General features: G+C 47.1%; 1 protein-coding gene across 4 annotated transcripts in view; it reads right to left on the bottom strand.

Annotated features, from left to right (window-relative positions):
• DDAH2 (DDAH family member 2, ADMA-independent) overlaps positions 1-19,353 on the bottom strand; it is a 41,037-nt gene that overhangs the window by 4,370 nt on the left and 17,314 nt on the right. For 3 of the 4 annotated variants that reach the window (XM_082210600.1, XM_082210601.1, XM_082210602.1), the window contains exons 2-5: positions 12,537-12,845; positions 4,716-4,815; positions 3,354-3,427; positions 799-918 (exon numbers count right to left, since the gene is read on the bottom strand). In XM_082210600.1, coding sequence (XP_082066726.1) covers positions 799-918; positions 3,354-3,427; positions 4,716-4,815; positions 12,537-12,842 — 600 coding nt within the window. In that variant the 5' untranslated portion in view covers positions 12,843-12,845. Of the gene's footprint in view, positions 1-798; positions 919-3,353; positions 3,428-4,715; positions 4,816-12,536; positions 12,846-13,519; positions 13,557-19,353 lie in introns of those variants that run through there. The other variant, XM_082210599.1, reaches the window with a different exon arrangement.

The following is a 19,353-nucleotide window of genomic DNA, read 5'->3' as shown; positions in this document are numbered from 1 at the left end:
AGAACAACAATATGTAAAATAGACAAAGACAATGTGAAAAATTTTAGATATAAAAAAGCCAGAAGAAGGAAAGAGGGAAGTCAGCTCTCAGGAGCAAGTACAAATGTAAAATGTAATGTAATATGTTTATGTATAGTAAAAACTAATAAAGGTCATCGGGTGGAGGGGGAAGCAGACATCTCTTCTGCTAACCAGAAAAGCTGGTCACCCCAATAATGTGGTATCAGGAAGAGCACAGATAGCAGGCACCAGTCACATCTCCATAGAACAGGGGCAGCTACGCAGAAGGCCCTGCTTCAACTTTCTGTGGGGTGCGGCTTCTGGTATTTGGGGGGTGTGAAGGAGCAAGTCTCATAAGGCATTCATAAGGGATAAAGGCTTTTTTGAAGAAGAAGAGTTTGGATTTGATATCCCGCTTTATCACTACCCTGAGGGGTCTCAAAGCGGCTCACATTCTCCTTTCCCTCCCCCCCGCCCACAACAAACACTCTGTGAGGTGAGTGGGGCTGAGAGACTTCAGAGAAGTGTGACTGGCCCAAGGTCACCCAGCAGCTGCATGTGGAGGAGTGGGGAATCGAACCCAGTTCACCAGATTATGAGTCCACCGCTCTTAACCAGTACACCACACTGGCTCTTGGGAGTGGAGAGGAGGTGGACCCAAGTAGCCCACCTAATCCAGCATCCTATTCTCACAGTGGCCAATCAGATGTCCCAAAGGAACTGAGCGTAACAGAGCTCTCCACTCCTGCCTTGCGGCTCTTTCTCAGGAGAGGCCCCCTGGGAGGTTGTGGACGTTACCTTCATGGCTTTCTTGGCCACGTCGCTGCTGCCAATGACAACCGTTTCAGAGCCAGCCATGCTGCAGAAGCTGCGGAGATGCAACGTACCCGAGACAGGAACAGTCGAAACCGCAAAATCCTGCAGAGAGACATTCCGTGAGACTTCCAGAAGTCCATGCCACACAGTTGCAACCAAGAGCTCCACCCGTTCTTTCCCCATACAGGACTGAAAAGGGCAGGGGTGAGAAACCAACGGGAGGCTCCACACAAGTTTCTAACAAGGGAACTGCTGATGAGGTGATCTTTCCCCTGCAAGTAAAGCCCTAAATGACCTCAGTCTTGTACACCTGAAGGAGTGTCTCTACCCCTGTTGTTCTGCCCAGACATGGAGGTCCAGCACAGAGGACCTTCTGGCGGTTCCCTCCCTGCGAGAAGCAAAGTTACAGGGAACCAAGTTACAGGGAACCAGGCACAGGGCCTTCTTGGTAGTGGCGCCCGCCCTGTGGAACACCCTCCCATCAGATGTCAAGGAGATACAACTATATAGACATCTGAAGGCAGACCTGTATGTGGAAGTTGGTAATGTTTGATGCTTTATTATGTTATAGTAATAAAATAATAATAATAATAATAATAATAATAATAATAATAATAATAATTCATTATTTATACCCCGCCCATCTGGCTGGGTTTCCCCAGCCACTCTGGGTGCCTTCTAACAGAATATTAAAATACAATAACCTATTAAAACATTAAAAGCTTCCCTAAACAGGGCTGCCTTCAGATGTCTTCTAAAAGTCTGGTAGTTGTTTTTCTCTTTGACATCTGGTGGGAGGGCGTTCCACCATATATCTGATGGAAGCCACCCAGAGTGGCTGGGGCAACCCACTCTGTACAAATATAACCATAAAATATATCAACAAACAACAAATATAACAACAAACAACAAATACAACAACAACTCCTCCTCATTTGGGGCTTTCCTTTTATACCTGAGGATCACACATGGTGAGACTAATTATATGGCTGTGAGCTGCTGAAAAATACTTATATTTTGATAGTCTCCCTTCCACAACATGGGGGAGCATGTTTCATACAAGTGCACAAATACAAATTAGAAAGAAATGCAGACAGCCCCCCCATCCACCACCAGCCAATAGTTGCTTTTTCAGTGGGTTAAGGAAGAGTCCCCAGATGAGGACAAGGATACGGTTAGGAACTGTTCATCAGAGATCCAAGGGTGTCACACATTCTCTGGGTGTGGATATGATATGCAGGTCACATTGGGACATGGAGCAAGGAAGCAGTGGAAAGGTTAAGCAGTTGGGAGGAAAGAAGTCTCTGTTCATTTCTTGAATTGTTTTCAACGTGGGGGTTCTCAGTAGAAGTTGGCTCAGCAGCGGCCTTGAAAGACAGATCATCAATCTTCCCTTTAATGTGCCACCACAGGAGACTACAGTGGAACCTCGGGTTGCGAACGTGATCCGTGTGGGTGGCACATTCGCAACCCGCAGTGCCGTGTCTGCGCACGCGCAGGTCGCGATTTGGTGCTTGATTGTGATTTTATGTAAACTGTGTTATTTTTACTGTTGTTAGCTGCTCTGAGCCCGGCTTCAGCTGGGGAGGGTGGGATATAAATAAAATTATTATTATTATTATTATTATTATTATTATTATTATTATTATTGGACGCAGGTGGCGCTGTGGGTTAAACCACAGAGCCTAGGACTTGCCGATCAGAAGGTCAGCAGTTTGAATCCCCGTGACGGGGTGAGCTCCCGTTGCTCGGTCCCTGCTCCTGCCAACCTAGCAGTTCGAAAGCACCTCAAAGTGCAAGTAGCTAAATAGGTACTGCTCCGGCGGGAAGGTAAATGGCGTTTCCATGCGCTGCTCTGGTTCGCCAGAAGCGGCTTAGTCATGCTGGCCAGATGACCCGGAAGCTGTACACTGGCTCCCTCGGCCAATAGTGAGATGAGCACCGCAACCCCAGAGTCGGTCATAACTGGACCTAATGGTCAGGGGTCCCTTTACCTTTACTATTATTATTATTATTATTATTATTATTCTGCGCATGCGCGAGCACCAAAACCCGGAAGTGACCCGTTCTGGTACTTCTGGGTTTGGCGTGGTGCGCAACCCGGAAATGCATGACCTGAAGTGTCTGTAATCCAAGGTACCACTGTACTGGTTATATTTCCAGGGCACTCCATCTATTCATGCGGAGCGCTGGGGGGTGTCCAACAGATGAACTAAACATGTGCCAGCCTTGTGAATAAGGCCGCAAAAATGTTTACTAGTCTGCTAGGGGCTGGCAGAGGAGGGGCAGAAAGTTCCAGCCCTCCTGTAACAGTCTGCTCAAGCAGTTGCCCAGAACTGCAGGCACTCGCCTGCAGGCAAGATCCTTGTCTCCTATGGCTACCAGGCTACTGCTTAACAACTGCAAGGCTGCCGTACACCTTAGAACAGGGGTGGGGAGCAGAAGCAGAATAGCAATAAATGAATAGCTAGGAACCACAACTGTGCAGGTTTTGGGCAGGGAGGTAGGGAAGGTTTAGTTCCAAGATTCCAGCTCACCCTGAAAGCATCTGCAACCATCTCTGCTCCTCTGTGATTAGTCCACTTGGAAATGCCCACGAAGAACTCTCTACCTGTAAAAAAGGCATTAAGAAGATGGAGAATACCAGAACCGGCAATAAGTCAGATTCCTGAGCATTAGCTCTCCCCAGACCTGAATAACAACGCTGGTTTATCTCTTTCCAACTCAGATCTGACTACAACTACTGCCTTAAAGCTACAATCATGGAAGTTATGTGGAGAGGGCAACAGCAGCAGCAAGGTTATTGCTGGCTCAGGTGTGGAAACAGCAAAAATTGCCTACAATAGAAGAGTGGCAGTACAAGGTTATGGAATATGTAGAAAAAGCCAAACTAACAGCAAAAATTCGACATCAGGGTGACGAAACGTATAAAAAAGAATGGGGAAAATTTATGTTATATATAGAGAAGACAATGTGAAATAGGGAAACCAGTAGAACTAAAATAAACCTCGTAACAGAGAAACACAAGAAATTTATTGGATAATAATATCAAAATGAATTAAAAATGTATATTAGGACTATTGTTGAACAATATTTGTAAATGAATATAGACAGACAACAAGAATTGTATATATAGAAAGATTTATTTGTTTACAGACATTTTATGGGAAAAAATTGAAGAACAATTATATATAAAATGGACAAAGACAATGTGAAAAGTTAAAGACGACATAAAAAAGCCAGAAGGAGGGAAGTCAGCTCGGGAGAGCAAGAACAAATGTGAAACATAATGTATGTGTATGTATAGTATGTAACTAAAAATTCAATAAAGATCATCTAAAAAAAAAGGAATGTATGGGGAGAGGAGAGAGGGCTTCATTTGCACTAGGCTTCTGCCCTAAAATGCATTTACAAATAGCAAGAGGCAGTCCTGGAACATACAGATCCGTACTGGCGAGAGTGCCTCTGAGCATGCATTAAGTGCAGCTCCCTCCCTCCGTGAATGCCCACCTGCAGACATCTGGGATTGGAGGGCACAGGGTTTTCAGGCCGGTGTCTATGACTTCCAGGCAGCTTTGAGTGTTGTGTGTGTGTGTGTGTGTTTTATTAGAACAGAAACTAACTAGCCACCGGGGGGGGGGGGGACCCTCAACAGAATCTCATCAAGTTTTCCACCGCCCTCAGTGCTACCATCATCATTTACATGGCACTTCCACTATGAAAAGAGGTTTCGAAGGCTTAGTCACCCTTACCGCAGAACAAAGAAATCAAAACCCCGTGGTGTACTTTCAAATTCCCATTTTATCAGGTTAACCAAAATGCAAAGTTCCCTCCATCTTCTGGACCTCCCCACTCCTGAGATAAGGCCCACCGTCCTCAGTGGCAGAGGAGTCATTTACCTGTGAACAGGACATCGCTCCCATCCAAGGTGGCGCCTTCATCTGTAACCTCCACCACTCGCAGTTTGAGCTCCTCCAAGACCTTCTTGACGCTGCTGATCTGGGAAAGCAGCAGGGATAGAGGAAGAGATCAGGCATTTTCTAGCGCATCCCCTTTCCTTAACACCTCTTCATGCAACTCTCAACACAGTGTACCTGAAGGCGCATCTCCACCCCCATCGTTCAGCCCAGACACTGAGGTCCTCCTCCGAGGGCCTTCTGGCGGTTCCTTCACTGCGAGAAGCCAAGTTACAGGGAACCAGGCAGAGGGCCTTCCCGGTAGTGGCACCTGCCCTGTGGAACGCCCTCCCACCAGATGTCAAAGAAAGAAACAACTACAGTGGTACCTCGGGGTAAGAACTTAATTCGTTCTGGAGGTCCGTTCTTAACCTGAAACTGTTCTTAACTTGAGGTACCACTTTAGCTAATGGGGTCTCATGCTGCTGCCACGCCGCCGCCACACCATTTCTGTTCTCATCCTGAAGCAAAGTTCTTAACCCGAGCTACTACTTCTGGGTTAGCGGCGTCTGCAACCTGAAGCGTCTGTAGCCTGAAGCATCTGTAACTCGAGGTACCACTGTATCTGACTTTTAGGAGACATCTGAAGGCAACCCTATTTAGGGAAGTTTTTAATATTTGATGTTTTATTGTGCTTTTAATTCTGTTGGGAGCAGCCCAGAGTGGCTGGGGAAACGCGGCCAGATGAGTGGGGTATAAGTAATTAAATTATTATTATTATTATTATTATTATTATTATTATTATTATTATTGGCTCCCATCAAACGTTGCCGTATCACTGACAGACGGCCCCAGGGGACACAAAATGGACGCTACATGCAACCCTCCATAAACCACTCCCCACAGTGGCCTGCCTCAAGGTCTCCCTGTTCGGTGGCTCCCCAAATGGCTTTATTCCACGCCTGCCCAACAACGGGAGTCGGCCACTTGCGGACAAGTGAATTAAAGCAAAACTAAAACGGCCTCAGCTGGGAAGGCGCTTCATATAGAGTCACGCTGAAAACGAACAAGAAAAGGTGAGGGAAACAAAGCGAAACAAAACCCTGTTGCCACGAAATCTCATCAACTCTGGCTGTTGCATGTGGTGGACCTGTAAAAGGGTAAAAGACTGCTGGAAAATAATCTATAATGAATTGGGGTGTGTGTTTAAAAGTACTTTTTCAAAAAAACCAGAGTCCTTTTCGTTGGGGATAATTCAGACGGAAGTTCCCAGGTGTCGAAAAAAGGTTATTTATGTATGCCACTACTGCAGCCCGTGTTTCGTTAGCCCCAAAATGGAAAACGAGCAAGGTCCCAACTAAAGAAGAATAGCAACTTAAACTGATGGAATATACGCAACTTGCGGACCTAATGTATAGAATAAGAGAACAAGAAGAACATGCGTTCAAAGAAGACTGGAAAATGTTTGTTGAATATATGGGGGGAAACTGTGTACACTTGAAAACGTTGGCAGCATTAAGATAAATTCAACAGCGTAAATAAGTTTTGATGGATGTAATAATGGAACACTGAATGGTTTCGTTTATGTAAAATATGCAGGGATCTATGAATGAAGCATGGAAAGAGAAGAAAGGAAGTCACTGACATTTTAAGGTTGTTTAAATGAATATTCTAAATTGTAAAACAGAAAATTTAATAAAAATCACACACACACAAACACACCTGGCTGTTGCAGCTCTCTTTGAGGAAGCCACTGTTGGGATACTGCCAGGGAGATAAAGTCCATCATGGCCCCCAAGCCGGCTGCCGGACGATCCATCGACCTCCCGTAGGCACACAGTATCAGCAATTAGTGACATGAGCTCCAGAAAATAGCCTGCCACATTCTAGAGCCGATGCACACTCTCTATCAGCAGATAATGCACAGCCAAAAGTTGCACTCAGGAGAGCATTATTTACAAGTTTTATTCAGCGTTGATCAGAACAAAGAAAGACATGACTGCCTGCTTCAGTGTCTCCAGACAGAGAGAACGAAAGCAGAGACACAACAGAAACATCCTGTGAAAACAGGAAATACGCAGGCTGTGACACAAACATCCTGCTCCCTTTTAAGGTGGAACGGAAATATCCTAACAGCCACATGCAATCAGTTTGCATCCTAGCATTGGAAGGGACCCAGAGGATCATCTAGCTCATCTAGCAGGCAGTTCAACGTCAGGCAATTGATGCTGCCCAAGCAGGCAAAGTCAGCAAGTAGAGATGGGGAACCACAGAACCCAAATGCGGCCTTACGGTCTCTTCTCTCTGCCCCTTAGGACCACCATCTCCCTACAAGCCCCACTACATATCCTCTTCCAGGAAAACTGGGTGGGGGGCTGGTTAGAATACATCTTTGAAATATACTTGGAGTCGAGAGTGGATTTCATGCTCTTTATTCAGCTCATAGTGGTGAGGAGGAATGGAAGTTCCCCCAGAATGTCTGCTTTATATACATTATTTACACAATGGGCCCCACGTGATTGGCCAATCACCTGTAGGCCAATCAGATTGTGGACTCACTTCCACCTGGAGCTGGATTGGGTGGCTCCTGTGGACCAATCAGACTGCTGCATTCTGAATCCTATTGTTTTAGGACCAATCAGACAGCTGCATTCTGGATCCTATTGAACTCAGTACCGGATGAAGGATGGAAAGGGGAGAGCGCAGATGTGTGTAGAAGCACAGGCTTCTGAACATCTGGAATGTAGCCGACTGCACGACATAAAATTCGCATCCATGGCTTGGCCTGCTTTTGCCTTTCACCCTCCCCATCGCTGGCAGGCGACCCGCGGAGACTGACCCACCCTTGGGCTGGAAAAGTTTCCCCCAAGCTAGAGCAGGTGCCAAACAGCTTCTTGAAAAAGGTAAAAAGGACAGAGAAGGGCACTGATTTCCTCTGCTTCTCCTTTTCCTTTTCCAAGATGGCGTGGAAATATTTTCTGACTGATAGGGGTCCTCCTCGCTATATAAGAACACAATTCTGCATAGAATTCCAGACAGGCAGATATTCTCAGGACAAGAATTGCCAGAAAGCCCGAACTGTGATCTGGCATGCGGGTTTAATTCAAGCCCTGGTTATATAAGGGGAGTGTGGGGCCAGAGTGGCCCCAGAAAATCTGCATGACCTTTTGTTTCATTTTCATTCCACAGACACTTCTGGGCCAGGCTTATTTCACAGATTATTCACAGGCCTCTCTCTCACACACAGACCAAGATTTCAATTTAATTAATTGAAGTCAACAACGGAATGTACTATTGGGTTTTGACCACAGCAAAGATTTCCCTTTCATCAAATTATGAGTTTTTGCTTTGGACTTCCTCCTATTTTACACACTCTTATAACCTCAGGATACTTCCGCATTCTCGTTCTTAGCTCGACAGTCTATTTACATTTTTTCACCCTCCGTGCCATAGTTCACATATTACTGGTAGCTTTTAAAAAAGAGAGAACAAAGGGAATTAATAGAAGGATGTGTGCTTTTTATAAAAACTGCAGGGCGAGCCCTTAAATAACGTTGCTTTATTCTCTTTGATGTTTTAAGCTATGCATGTTTTTGATCATTTTAAGTCAATTTTAGACATTTTATTGAGTGTGACAAATAAATGTGAAATAATAATAATAATAAAAAACTTCAGAAACAAAGGGTTAACCATCAGCACCCCAGAATGAGGGCTGCTTAATGCAAAAAGTTGCAAGTTCTGTGAGGAATAATATTAGAAATATTGCAAAAATGGAGAAGGAGACGTGATATGTTAAGGATGTAAAGGCAATATTAAGTTAGGAAATGCGTAAGAAGTGATTAAGACAGAGGATTATCAGAGGTGCTGATGGAAGTCCAATAAGAATGTATTTGTGATAAATTGTGTGGTATGTTTTATAATTTTGTATGTTAAAAACCAATAAAAATATTTTTTTTTAAAAAAAGTTGCATCTTACACAGATATGCAATGACTGTCCTGGATGCTTTAGCTGAGATTCCTGCATTGCAGAGGGTTAGGCTAGATGACCCTTGGGGTCCCTTTGCAACTCTACAATTCTATGATTCTATGTGTGATGGCCTGGGACTCAGGCTTGGACTCAGAACCAGAGGAGTCTTAGTCTGCACCAGATCCTTTGCCTCAGGCATCATCTGAACCAAGTCTGGGGCCTGATCCTGAAGAGTCCCAGTCTGTACATGTGCCCCTGCAACAAACACCAGCTGGGCCGAGTCAGGGGCCTGATCCTGCCCTGGCTCCAGGTGCAGGGATGACCTCGTTGCCTTCAGCTGGGCCATCGCTTACAGCTGCTCCACTACCGGCTTGATCAGGAGAGGCTGAGGTGGCCTCCGGGTCTAGTAACCCACCAACGTCTCCTCAGCTACAGAGACTCAGGTCTGAGAGAAGGAGAGACCCGGGTACTCGCAGGAGGAGTGCTCGCCTTCGGGCGAAGCAGGGAGGTGAGTCGCCGGGGGATCAGGACCGGCCGCTACCCCGACAAAGATAAAAGGCTGTCGGACCCCGCCCCAGGTTGCGGGAGCAACATTGCTGTATGCCAGAGATCCTGTACCCGTCCTTGCCTGGTTTCCTGCCTCGTGTCCTGCCTTGGCCCTGTCGGACTGACTCCTAGTGGAACCTTCAGAGTCTGGACCACGTTTCACGGGTTACCCCTGGGCCCAGCACACTATGACTGCGTGTGTGCCTATTTTGCCAGGTTTACACAGGATCCCACCGCTGTAAGATGTACCCTTTGTACAAAGGAGGTGATCAAAACACTACACTTAGAACAAACTCAAACAAATACTAAGCATAGGAAAAGCCCACCAAAATCTATCTCCTCAAGTACCCCAGGAGCTGGCCTCTAAAGCTTTGTGCAATCCCTGAACTGGAAGACCCGGTGAACTGGAGCACACATAAAACATTGACTGGGCTCCCCAGCATTACATCTACCAACATGAACCCCCTTCTTTACGTACAAAAAGTAAAAGGCACATGTTAGGTGCTGTCCCTACCATTAGGCAGAGGGAGGTGGCTAAGTGTTGGTGCTGACCTTTGAAGCCCTAAACGGCCTCGGTCCAGTATACCTGAAGGAGCGTCTCCACCCCCATTGTTCTGCCCAGACACTGAGGTCCAGCGCCGAGGGCCTTCTGGCGGTTCCCTTGCTAAGAGAAGTGAGGTTGCAGGGAACCAGGCAAAGGGCCTTCTCAGTAGTGGCACCCGCCCTGTGGAACGCCCTCCCACCAGATGTCAAAGAGAAAAACAACTACCATACTTTTAGAAGACATCTGAAGGCAGCCCTGTTTAGGGAAGCTTTTAATGTTTAATAGACTATTGTATTTTAAGATTCTTTTGGAAGCCGCCCAGAGTGGCTGTGGAAACCCAGCCCGATGGGTGGGGTATAACTAATAAATTATTATTATTAACTCTGGCAGCTGGTTTGGGGTGTCGTGAAAGGGTAGATATCATTTTTAATTATTGCATTTTGACTCCCAGAGGTACTTACAGGACTCCCTGACAAAATAACTCCCTGACTGCTTTGCACCTTGATTTGATGGACAGGGCATGAGGGGAGAGGGGGAGAAAGAAGAGAAGCCATTTGCTAAATTGCCTCGGGCAGCGAAATGTCTTGGGCCAAGCCAACACTGTGTCAACATGATAATGTGTGTACAGAGTGGTCAGCCAACTGGATCTCTTGTGGTGCCTTTGCTTCGATAATTTCCAACTTGCACAAGAGCCTTTTTAAAGCTTGCTCCAAGGGAAACTCAGTACTTTTCCCGTTCCTTTTATTTAAGCTGCAGAAAGGCGTTCTGTAAATGCTCCGAAGCCCTTTTCAAAGGGTTTCAAAAGGCCAACTCCGTTCCGCTGAGAGGTGGGGGGTGGGGAAGGCATTCCATGCATGCTCAGAGACACAGCAAATGAGTTGCTAGGAGGTTGTTGTTGTTGTTTAAAAAACAGAAACAAAATAAAGATGGCAGCATATGGCACGGAAGCAACAGTTAGACAGGGAGTTCATGGGTGAAGGTGCCCCAAAACACTTATATTTATTTTAACTAAAAGCATAAGAAGAAAAACACGAGAGAGAAAGAGAGAGAGAGAATGAATCAACTTCTGTCTGGCAGTAATTAGCAGAGAGAGGCAAGGAAATGTGGACCCTTTAAGAGGTGCCAAATATTCTCCAGGGCTTGGGTGGAGTGTGTATGGACACACAATTCTATATTCAGCACACTGCACTGGAGCAGGGAGGTGGGTCATGAGAATGGCGGATGGCCGGGCGGGTGGGAATGAGGCACGATGCCAACTGCTGAGGCAACCGGCCAGGCGGCTTGCCTCAGCGCTCCGGGGACACGGGTGGGATTATTCCCAGAGGTTCCTACAGAGGAACAGATGGGACCTGTGATTGACGGGGTTTAACTAACAGCTAGCTGGCGACTGGCGGCTCTCCCCCGCCCCCACCCTTTCGAAGGCAGCAAATCCACTAGGACAGGACTGGAACCTTAACAGGGCAATGCTGTGCATGCTTACTCAAGAGCAAGACTCACCCACACATGAGGCTGGCAAATGTATTTACGGCAGCCGTTTGCCGCCTCACGGAAGCATGCTATGACAAACTTTGAGAACGCTCCCGACTTATCCCCGTGACCTTGTCACACCCTCAATAATGGCCTGTTAAAATTTTTAAAAGAAATAAAAACCAACCGTAGCAATCTGGCACAAGGACTGGGCTTATACTCAGGCATCAAAGGCCTAGAGGTTAGTACAGTCATACCTCAGGTTACAGACGCTTCAGGTTGTGTTTTTTCGGGTTACGGGTGTGGGAATGTTCTGGGGTGCAGGAGAGGATATATTGTGGGATTATATCCTTATCCAACTTGTGCTAACAAGTTCCCAAAATATCAGCAGAGTTTATAGACATTCCCCTTTAAGTTCGCAACGGTAACGTGTGCACAGGTTCGCTAGAACCTCTATAATAATTACTCTGGTAATTTCCCCTTTGTTCCCTCTTAAAATACAAGACACATCACAGTCTTTATAAAAGTATAAAAGAGTTTACTCACGTTCTGTTCACAATATGATCCCAGAAGGCAGACAGGCTTAAAAAGGTTACATACATTTAGAATCTATCTTGTAGCAAGATAGTCCTTATCTCCTCTCTTGGCTGGGAGCCAAGAGAGCATCCTTGGATGTTTCCTCATCGAAGGAAGATGGCAGAGAGAGAGAGTGGCTGCCTGCCCTGTGCTTTTGTCATTACCTGCACAGGTGAGGCCACACCCACCTCTGGTCACATGCGGAGGAAGTCCGTCCCCAGGAAGTTTACCTGCTTGCTGGACAGACATCCCTCCCCATGTTCTAACATGTACACTCTAGGAATGTTGTCATTGACTGCTCCTGTGTTTACATCCCACAACGGGCCGCCGAAACCCGGAAGTACCAGAACGGGTGACTTCCGGGTTTCGGCGGTCGCACATGCGCCGAAGCACTAAATCATGCTTTGCGCATGCGCAGAAGCACCAAATTACAACCTGTGCATGCACAGACACGGGTTGCGAACGCTGCGGGTTGCGAACGTGCATCCCGCACGGATCACGTTCGCAACACGAGCGTCCACTGTAAATGCTCACTGCCAAGTTAGTAAATAGCCATTTCCTAGGGTGCTTCAAAACTGCCTCCGGGCAACCAGGCGAGGACGTTTTGGGGGGAACGGGAGAAAAATAGCTCCTGGCAAATAAAAAGCGGAGATCGCAAGACGACTGGCAACCCTGGCAGGTTTATTTGCAAGGTGATTCAACACAAACGAAATGAACAGCTTACCTCGTCCCGCCGCGACGGCACCCATGGCCGCGTGAGCAGCGCGGTGTCTCCCTGTATCACGGCCAGGTCCCCCACCAGCGTGGAGCAGGGGAGGCCCTTGTCCGCAGCCAGCTCAATGACCTGCAGCCCTAGCTTCTGGCGCAAGATGCCGGTGTAGACGCCGTACTGCCGGTGGGCCTTGGCCAGGTCGACAGGCTCAGCCCCGCCATCGGACGCGTCTGCCGCCGTCTCTGCCGTGCCGAAGGAGGAAGGGATGCAGCGGACAATGGCGTGCGTATACTTGCCAAAGGAGGAGATGCTGGCCATGGTCTGGAAGGGAGGAACAGAGGGAGGAACCGTTGAGCTGGCTGGCAAGCTGCCCCTCTCGCTCAAGTCTGAGGGGCAATACAATGAATTGCCCCGGTCAGCTGTTGAGAACGAGGGAGAACCACTTCAGGCCCAGAAGAAACAGAGCTTGGATTTCTGTTGTTGCATTCATATCGTTCCTCACTGAATCTCCACAACAACCCTGTGAAGTACAGTGGTGCCTCGCAAGACGAAAAGAATCCGTTCTGTGAGTCTCTTCGTCTAGCGGTTTTTTCGTCTTGCGAAGCAAGCCCATTGACGGATTAGCGGATTAGCGCTATTAGCGCTATTAGCAGCTTTTAGCGGCTTAGAAAAAGGGAGGGAAAGGAAAAAAATCCTGCAGGAACTCGCAAGACATTTTCGTCTTGCGAAGCAAGCCCATAGGAGATTCGTCTTACGAAGCACCTCCAAAACGGAAAACTCTTTCGTCTAGCGAGTTTTCCGTCTTGCGAGGCATTCGTCTTGCGGGGCCCCACTGTATGTTAAACTGAGAGGCAGTGACTGGCCCGGGGTCACGCAGTGAGCTTTCTGGCCCAGTGGGGAATCGAACCTTGGTCTCCCAAGTCCTAGTCCAACACACTAACCACTGCACGGAGAGTCAGCAGGACAGGAAGCCAGGAAGTTCTGGGTTCAAATACCTGCTCGGTCACAAAGCTCACCAAACCTGTCATGCTGTCTCGGGCCTACCCACCTCACAGGGAGGGTCTCTCTATGCCCTGAGCTTTCTTAGGGGAGGAGCAGGGTATATACCCAGCTCTGCATGACTCAAGCGCGCCTGTCATTCTGGGACGAGTGGTTGGGTCCAGTTAACAGTATTTCCCAGGAAATGTTAGGATACCGTTTCTGAAGGCGTAAGATGGCCGCCAAACAGGCGCCAGCATGTGCCATGGTGGTGGTGAGGGGGCAAAGGTTGGAAGTAGGGCTGGGCAATATCAGCTTTTCAACGTCGCTATGTATCGCCAGCCAAACATCGTGATATAATAATAATAATTCATTATTTATATCCCGCCCATCTGGCTGGGTTTCCCCAGCCACTCTGGGCGGCTTCCAACAGAATATTATAATACAATAGTCTATTAAACATTAAAAGCTTCCCTAAACAGGGCTGCCTGTTTACTGTTACTGACACATCGCAATGTGGAAAAGCGGAGGGAGGAACAAGCTGCAGTGGTGGTTTCACGCTGAAGCCTTGCGAGGCCACGGCCAACGTAGCTTGTTCCTCCCTCTGCATGCCAGGTGCTGGCAGTGGAGGGACCCAGTTTCACTTGCAATATACCCCTGGGTGAAGGTGCCATTGCGCTCTACCCCTCAAACCAGTCCTGGGCAATGTATCACAACATTGCCCAGGGCTACTCACTAGGTTAGTCTTAGGCGAGACTTTCTTCCAAATAATTCACCTCTGAGCTATTCAATCATTCATTCGATCTCTTGCCCTTCACTATAAGGGTCCCAGGATGAGCGGAAACAGCAAAGGCAGCACCATGTAAAAACAAAATAAAAACATCCAGCCATACACAACAACAACTGGGCTGTGGTGGTGAGAGACACCCAGTCATGTACACACCCTATTATCAAAGGAAATGCTCTGGTTAATTGAAGAAAAGTGCTGGAATCGCAAACACAAATCCTAAGCAGCAGTCTTATCTTCATAACAACAACAATATTGATATGCCACTTAATGCCAAAATAGGCTTCTAAGCCGTATGTGAAGTGCAAACAGCAGATACACAAGCATGGAAGTAGGAACATTCATAATTAAAATGCAGTCCTAATTAAAATACGCAATAAGACAGTCATGATTAAAAACAAAACAGCAATTAAAACAGGAGGTTCAGATCAAGAGATCGAGGGAGTGCGAGCGTAAACAGGTGTCTCTTCAAAAGCCAGCAGAATGCCAATACGGATGTAGCCTCTCGTATGCAGAGACAGACCCCTGGCCCTTCTAGTCTGCTGTTACTAGTCTATTCTTAGGGGATGTGGTGGTGCTGTGGTTTAAACCACTGAACCTCTTAGGTTTGCTAATCAGAAGGTTGGCAGTTCGAATCCTCATGACGGCGTGAGCTCCCGTTGCTCTGTCCCAGCTCCTGCCTACCTAGCAGTTCAAAAGCACGCCAGTGCAAGTAGATAAATAGGTACCGCTGTGGCGGGAAGGTAAATGGCATTTCTGTGCGCTCTGGCTTCCTTGCCCCAGAAGCGGTTTAGTCATGCTGGCCACATGACCTGGAAAACTACCTGCAGACAAAGGCCAACTCCCTTGGCCTGAAAAGCAAGATGAGCGCTGCACCTCATAGTTGGACTTGACTGAACTTAACCATCCAGGGGTCCTTTACCTATAGTCCATTCTTTAAAAGCAGAGACATCACCTTGCAGACAAAGGTCCATATAGTTAAAGCTATGGCTTTCCCAGTAGCGATATATGGAAGTGAGAGCTGGACCATATAGAAGGCTGATCGCCGAAGAATTGATGCTTTTGAATTATGGTGTTGGAGGAGACTCTTGAGAGTCTCATGAACTGCAAGAAGATCAAACCTATCCATTCTGAAGGAAATCAGACCTGAGTGTTCACTGGAAGGACAGATCCTGAAGCTGAAACTCCAGTACTTTGGCCACCTCATGAGGAAAGAAGACTCCCTGGAAAAGACCCTGATGTTGGGAAAGATGGAGGGCACAAGGAAAAGGGGACGACAGAGGACGAGATGGTTGGACAGTGTTCTTGAAGCTACCAGCATGAGTTTGACCAAACTGCAGGAGGCAGTGGAAGGCAGGAGTGCCTGGCGTGCTCTGGTCCATGGGGTCACGAAGAGTCGGACACGACTAAACAACAACAATAGTCAATTCTATATCAATGGCCTACTGTTTGAGGTGCTTGGATCAACCTATAACCTTCTGCAGGCCAAAGCATTGTCCTTCAAACCCTCCCCCCTTATCTTGTGATCCTTTAGGCAGCATTGATAAATGTGAGTTTAATGACATTGCTGTGGGACACTCTGAACCCAAGGGATAATGGTGTGCTATGAATATAACAGAGACACTTGCATGTGTGTGTGCACACACACTTTGACTACCACTAAAGAAGCAGCTGTCACCCCACAGAAAGGGAATGAGGGGGCTACCTATTACCCCAGGCTTCCCCAAAGACAGGGGGGGGAATGTGTCCATTGCCCCATTCCTGACTGTGCAGAAAATGAAGCTAGGAATCTAGTTAAGGATTGCACCCCCCTGCACCCTTCTATTGGAGAGAGAGAGAGAGAGAGAGAGAGAGAGAGAGAGAGAGAGAGTGTTACGTAGGTCCCAGATCAAAGGTTCTAAGGTTCCACCAGCTCCCGACTTCCTGGGAGGTTTCAAACAGTCTTCCAAAGGCCAATCAATAGCGCCAGAGGACAATAATAGATTCCACTCATCACCAAGCTGATTAGGTAATTGCTTCCAAAAGGAAGCCAATCAGCAAATCAATGCCCTGCGTTTGGGACTGGCCGCTGGGCTGTTGTTGTTGCTCATTGCACAAATCAGTCACGAGCTGAGCACTGAACAGCCCAACATCTGGAACTCTTCAGCATTCTTCAGAGCGCACACACACACACAAAACCAAGGCGTACATTTTGACATGCACAAGGCTTGCGGAAATATGGTTCCAAGTACACAGATGCTGCCAGACGACATCTCTGGGGCGGAGCAGAAACATCCATAGGTCAAGGGGGCACCACTTCAGTGGCCTGCAGAGCTCAATTTATGCAAACGACCCAAACCGCAACAGTTCCATCCATTTTGCAGATTGCAAAGACCCGGGCAGCGTTAGCACAGAGTCTGAGGCCAGGCACGGAATGTTAACGTGAGTCGCTCCAGTTTGGTTTGCAAAGTTCAGAGCATGAGGGGCCTGATCTTTGCAAATTCCAGTACAAACTGACCTGATCCACAGTCCACATTGGAATGCTGCTAACCTTTGGATTTTGCACGTCTCTGACTTTTGCAGCACATACCGGCATGTTACCCAAATGTGTGTTTTAGGATCAAATCTGTTTAGAAAGGTGTGTTTTGAGCGAAAATATTTAAATACACTCCCCCCCCTGCAGATTTTCCATATTGACATTTGCAAACTGTTGCAGAAATGGGGTGGACCTATACACGGATTGATACAAACCCGAAACAGACTGACCCATCCATTCCTGTGTGTTATGTGTGCCTCCACATCCCATCAATTGAGTTTTCAACCACCTACCCTAGGGAGGTGGGTGGTGCTGTGGGTGGTGCTGTGGGACTTGCCAATCAGAAGGTCGGCGGTTCGAATCCCTGCGACGGGGTGAGCTCCCATTGCTCGGTCCCTGCTCCTGCCAACCTAGCAGTTCAAAAGCACGTCAAAGTGCAAGTAGGTAAATAGGTACCGCTCCGGCGGGAAGGTAAATGGCGTTTCCGTGCACTGCTCTAGTTTGCCAGAAGTGGCTTAGTCATGCTGGCCACATGACCCGGAAGCTGTACGCCGGCTTCCTCAGCCAATAAAGCGAGATGAGCACCGCAACCCCAGAGTCGGCCACGACTGGACCTAATAGTCAGGGGTCCCTTTACCTTACCACCTACCCTGGATGAGTTTCCTCATTTTCTTTCCAAAGTGGGCCAATGCATCAATCAGAAATCCTCAACTGTTCAATTCCCAAATGGAATACAAAGCACTGAGTGTAGGCAAGAATGCCCCACGCAGAGCTCTCAGTTCCACATCTTCTCTAGTCTTCTATATTACGGGAAGGCGGACTATGGGCTTTTGGGATCTAATGGAAACCTGTGATCCATCACCAAGAGTGAGCAGAGGAGGGCAACCAAGATGATACAAGAGTCTGGAGACCAAGCCTTATGAGGAGCGGTTGAAGGAGCTGGGAATATTTCGCCTGGGAAAGAGGAAACTGAGAGGAGATAGCTGACAATGGCTATCCCATCTCAAGGGTTGTCCCATGGAAGATGGAGCAAAGTAAGCTCTGTGAGTTTGTGGAAATGGCAAAATTGACGGAAATCATTAGAGGCCATTCAAATCAGGGAATAATTAAAGAGTGGGATGGAGTGAAGGAATACATGGAAAAAATATGGTTCTGGAACTGGAATAGATAATGTGTAAAACATGCAGGGGTAAGCAAGGAAATAATAAAAGAGTCAATTGAATAATTATTAAATTACAACAGCACAAGAAGATGGAAGAAGTAAAATAAAAAAATGAGATCACACATGGGTGAAGGGGAGTGGGGGGTATAGGGGAATTTATAAAAAATTCTAATATAATATTTCTAGTTGTGTTGCATTTATATACAGCAAAAGGAAGTCTATCGCAATTAGGTATATTTTAATTTAGTCAACTATGTAATAGGCTTATGTTACAAAACAAAAATGGATTTTGAATTTGATGTTTGTAATTCTTTTTTGGTTTTGGAATAAAAACAAAACAAAACTCACTTCCACAATCATAAAAAAGGAAGATGGAGCAAGCTTGTTTTCTCCTGCCCTGGAGGGGAAGACTCGAACCAAGGGATTCAAGCTACAAGAAAGGAGATTCTGATTAAACATCAGGAAAAACTAAGAGCTGTTTGGCAGTGGAGCTCTCTGCCTCGGCAGGTTGTGGACTCTTCACTGGAGGTTTTCAAGCAGAGCTTGGGTGGCCATCTGTCATGGGTGCTTTAGCTGAGATACCTCCATTGCAGGGGGTTGGACTAGATGACCCTAGAGGTCCCTTCCAGCTATACAGTTCCGTACACCTTCTCAGGTAGTAAAACAAGCATCACAGGCAGCGGCTGGGTGGAGACACCTCCCTTCTCTGTGTGATTATGGCGGTGGTGGTGCTTTTTTTTTTACAGTGGTACCTCAGGTTAAGAACTTAATTCGTTCTGGAGGTCCGTTCTTAACCTGAAACCGTTCTTAACCTGAGGTACCACTTTAGCTAATGGGGCCTCCCGCTGCCGCCACGCAATTACTGTTCTCATCCTGAGGTAAAGTTCTTAACCCGAGGTACTATTTCTGGGTTAGCGGAGTCTATAACCTGAAGCATCTGTAACCTGAAGTGTCTGTAACCCCCGAGGTACCACTCTATTTGGAATTTATCTACTCCCCTTCTGCACACCGCCTACCTTTTTTAAATAAAAATAAAAATATTTCGATAAAAAGCCTCCCTCCCTGGCAGGTGCTATTCCAGCCCGGCCTTCTGCCATTATTAATAAGGGGAAATAGGGATATAGTGCGGGTGACAAGCACAAACAAGCAGCCTCCAGAGGGAAAAGCAGGACTCATATGGCAGGACTCTAATTGGCCCATTCTGGATGGAAGCATCCTAGGCAACCGCCTGGTCAGGTGTAGTGGCTGATGTGAGCTGCAATGAGCCAGCTCCCCACCTATTTATAAAACCAACTTATAAAAATGTGGGTCTGTGTGTTTGCATATGCACTCTCTCCCTCTCTCTCTTTTTATATAGATTGTGGAAGCGTGCAAGAAAACTGTCGAA

Source organism: Podarcis vaucheri (assembly GCF_965113315.1).
Source record: "Podarcis vaucheri genome assembly, chromosome: 2".
NCBI classification, from domain to species: domain Eukaryota; kingdom Metazoa; phylum Chordata; class Lepidosauria; order Squamata; family Lacertidae; genus Podarcis; species Podarcis vaucheri.
This window is presented reverse-complemented; position numbering and strand designations above follow the sequence as displayed.